The sequence below is a fragment of the Manacus vitellinus genome, unplaced genomic scaffold, assembly GCF_001715985.3.
Source record: "Manacus vitellinus isolate BGI_N305 unplaced genomic scaffold, ASM171598v3 scaffold_99_pilon, whole genome shotgun sequence".
NCBI lineage: Eukaryota > Metazoa > Chordata > Aves > Passeriformes > Pipridae > Manacus > Manacus vitellinus.
The window spans coordinates 493,858-497,417 of NW_021940916.1; the positions used below are offsets into that span (position 1 = coordinate 493,858).

At 63.3% G+C, this 3,560-nt stretch overlaps 1 protein-coding gene across 1 annotated transcript; it reads left to right on the top strand.

The window, feature by feature from the left end:
• Positions 1-1,259: 1,259 nt before the first annotated feature.
• CNN2 (calponin 2) lies at positions 1,260-3,560 on the top strand. Its single transcript, XM_018086590.2, has 7 exons — positions 1,260-1,340; positions 1,658-1,779; positions 2,062-2,128; positions 2,210-2,347; positions 2,502-2,618; positions 2,912-3,058; positions 3,135-3,560. The coding sequence occupies exons 1-7, from the start codon at positions 1,260-1,262 to the stop codon at positions 3,399-3,401; spliced, it is 939 nt and encodes a 312-aa protein (XP_017942079.1). The 3' UTR covers positions 3,402-3,560.

Consider the following 3,560-nt stretch of genomic DNA (forward strand, 5'->3'; position numbering starts at 1 on the left):
CTGCCTCTCCCGTGCAGTGGCCGCTATTGCTCCCGGCAAACCCCGCGGCTCGGGGCCAGCTCCACGGAGCTTCACTTTCTGCTTCCCCACAGTTGTGCATCCCCCGCGGATGCTCCATGGCCTTCGCTGGGAATGGGGCTGTGACCCCGGTGACCCTGCCCCGGGCCGGAAGGGAAAAGGGGAACGGGAGCCTCTGGGCGGTCTGTTTGCACCCCGAGGAGGGAGCTCTGTGCCGCTGGGTGCAGGCAGCTGCCAGCACCCTCCTGCCTCCTCGACAGCTCACAGGGGTCCTGCTGGGCCGGGGGGACACAGCTGCCCCAGGCTGTAGGTGGCACCAGCAGTGGCCGAGGTGCTGGGCTGTGCCCAACCCGGGTGAGCAGAGATTGAGCTGTGGTCACCCCAGGGCTGGTGGCCTGTGCTGCCCGGGGACACAGGAGCTGCCTGGATGGGGCCAGGGCAGGCAGAAGGAGGGCCAAGTGGTGGTGGGCGTGTGGCTGCAGGGATGTGGTGGCTGTGGCTCCTTACCCATCCTTGCAGGGGATTTACGTTTCATAAGGAGCAGACGGGCCCCAGCCTGCCTGGGGCTGGGCTGCCCTGGCACTGAACGGATGACACGCGCCGGAGCCTCCCCACCATGTGCTCTTGGTGCTTTGGGTTGATTCAGCAAGACATGAGCCAGTCTGACTGCCCCAGTGTGTCTGCTGGAGGTGACATCACCAACTGGGAACCAGTTAAACCAGCGCCGTGCTCCCAGTCTGTGCAATCCCTTGCAAAGTGGGCTGCGGTGGGATCTCTCTGGGGCTGGTCCCCTCTGCCTGCTCCTGTGCCCTGGGAAACCCTCACATTGGCCACGGGGAGGGAAGAAGAACTGTCTGCAGCTGCCTGTGCTCCAGAAAATCATCTGGTGGGACTGTGGAATCCCCCTGACCGGGACACACGTGGTGTGTGACCCAAGGTCCTGCATCAGTCAAGTTCCCCTTTGAGGCCGGAGCATCTCCCCACCACACAGCAGGGCTGGACTGTGTCCATTCCAGTGTCTCCCTTTGTCCAGGAGGAGGGGACTCATGGCCCCCCAAATAACGGGAGCAGGAGAGGACTGGATGGGCGAGAGGTCGGTGGGTGCCCTGAGGCCACCTCTGGGTGCTGGCTGAGCATCGGAGGGACGGGGCTGGGGCAGGACAGCACTCGGGGCTTCCAGGCTCTTTCCACCTCAGGACAGGATGCCTTTCTCTTGCCTCATGGGCCAGGGCCGAGGCAAGATGCCGATGGCGGGGATGCTGCCGGCCCTGGCAGCTGGTCTCCATTTGGGAGGAGGCGTCCACATTCCTGGCATAGCCGCGGTGACCAGGAATCTGCGGCGGCTGTTGGGCTTTGCCGGAAGGGAGAGCATCTCGTGGCCAGACCCCTGGGGATTGGAGCTGGGCTCCCGCAGGCTCCAGGGCACAGGGAGGGACAGACCCATGGAGGGGGCACTTCCCCCTGGCCCCCACAGGCAGTTCCTCCTCATCCTTTTGGAATGGTTCAGAAGCTGCCGTGTCTGATGGCAGCATCATCCTCCTGTCCCCATTCCCATCCTGGGGAGGGGGGAACTGTTCCCATGAGGGGTTTGGGGTGCACACAGGGCTGTGCCTGAGCTGCCCTCACCCACCCCCTCCAGCTTGCCCAGAAGTATGACCCACAGAAGGAGGTTGAGCTGCGGACGTGGATCGAGAGCGTCACGGGGCAGCAGATCGGGCCCGATTTCCAGAAGGGGCTGAAGGACGGGGTGATCCTCTGCGAGTGAGTCCCGGACTGGGTGGGGACGGGGAACACCAGCCCTCCAGGGGACCCCCGCCAGCCTTTGGGGTGGAAAGGGTGGGCTGGATCCACACCAGTGGGACCTGCTGGGTCACCCCCAAAGGGTCTCTGTCTGTGGAGAGCCCTGGGGACCAACAGGGACCTGGGCAAGGAATTGCATCACATGGGGGAGGCCTGGGCTGGATCCTCCTGAAAGGGGCCCATGCCCTGCAGCCCCTTGGGGCTCTACCTGCCACAGCCCCACATCCCCCTGCCTCCCTCCAGGCTCATGAACAAGCTGCAGCCCAACTCGGTGAGGAAGATCAACCGCTCAGCTCAGAACTGGCACCAGGTAAGTGCAGCCCTGCTGCCACCCGCCCACTGTCCCTCTGTGGTCACCCACCGGGGCTCATCCCTGTCCCCCTCCCTGCAGCTCGAGAACCTCTCCAACTTCATCAAGGCCATGGCCAGCTATGGCATGAACCCCGTGGACCTCTTCGAAGCCAACGACCTTTTTGAGAGCGGGAACCTGACCCAGGTGCAGGTGTCACTGCTGGCACTGGCGGGAATGGTGAGCACAGGGGGACGAGCAGCTTGGGAAGGGGCACTGTCCTGCGGGGACCCCCAGCCTGGGGTGGTGCCCGTGGGACCCTATGGCTCCCCCTGTCCAGGAAGAGGATGGGGGGACTTGGACCCCTGTCCCTCCTCACCACCACTCCTGGCAGGCCAAGACGAAGGGGCTGCAGAGCGGAGTGGACATCGGTGTGAAGTACTCAGAGAAGCAGCAGAGGAATTTTGACGAGGCCAAGATGAAGGCTGGGCAGTGTGTGATTGGGCTGCAGGTGGGTTGTCCTGTGGAGTCCCAGGGGTGGGGGACTGGGAGAGGGGTGCCCAGTTCTGGCAGATCCTCAGCACTGTCATGGCTCCAAGCACAGCTGGAAGAACCCGAGGCTCGAGGTGCCTCAGGTGTTCTTGGGGTCTGGGACCATCGTGGCTCCATGTCCGGCACTCAGTGGCCGTGAGTCTGGGGTGGGTTGGGGAATTCTGGCTGTGCCCCCTGGGCTGGGGGCGATGGGGAGAGGGGAGAAGGGGCATGTGTGGGGCAGCACATGCTCCTCACCAAACCCTTTGTCAGATGGGCACGAACAAGTGCGCCAGCCAGTCCGGCATGACGGCCTACGGCACCCGGAGGCACCTCTATGACCCCAAGAACCAGATCCTGCCACCCATGGACCACTCCACCATCAGCCTGCAGATGGGCACCAACAAGTGTGCCAGCCAGGTGAGCGCCTGTGCTGGGCTGGGAGGGTGTGGGGGGACCACAGCTGAGCCCTGCTCCATCCTGTTCTCCCTCCCAGGTGGGCATGACAGCTCCCGGCACCAGGAGACACATCTACGATGCCAAGATGGGGACAGAGAAGTGCGACAACTCCTCCATGTCACTGCAGATGGGCTCCAACCAGGGCGCCAACCAGAGCGGGCAGGTCTTTGGCCTCGGCCGCCAGATCTATGACCCCAAGTACTGCCCACAGGGCAGCCAGGGCGAGGTGGCCAACGCTGCCGGTGACCTGGGCGGGGACCCCCCTGGGTACCACTACTACTGTGAGGAGGAGGAGAGCTACTGAGCGGGACGGCACCAGCCCCGCCCGCACCATCTCGTGTACAGCCACACTGCCAGCCACATTCCAGCCTTCACTTCCGTCATTCCTTCTTTTTAAACTCTTTTTTAACTTTGGAAATTAATCTATTTTTCCGAGCAAGGAAATAAAGACCCTGTTTCTAGA

Bases quoted from the DNA above. Each gene is read 5' to 3' on its own strand.
- CNN2 (XM_018086590.2), top strand. From the start codon at position 1,260: ATGCCGATGGCGGGGATGCTGCCGGCCCTGGCAGCTGGTCTCCATTTG. The intron at 1,780-2,061 runs GTGAGTCCCGGA...GCCTCCCTCCAG, and splicing joins GACGGGGTGATCCTCTGCGA to GCTCATGAACAAGCTGCAGC. The intron at 2,619-2,911 runs GTGGGTTGTCCT...ACCCTTTGTCAG, and splicing joins AGTGTGTGATTGGGCTGCAG to ATGGGCACGAACAAGTGCGC.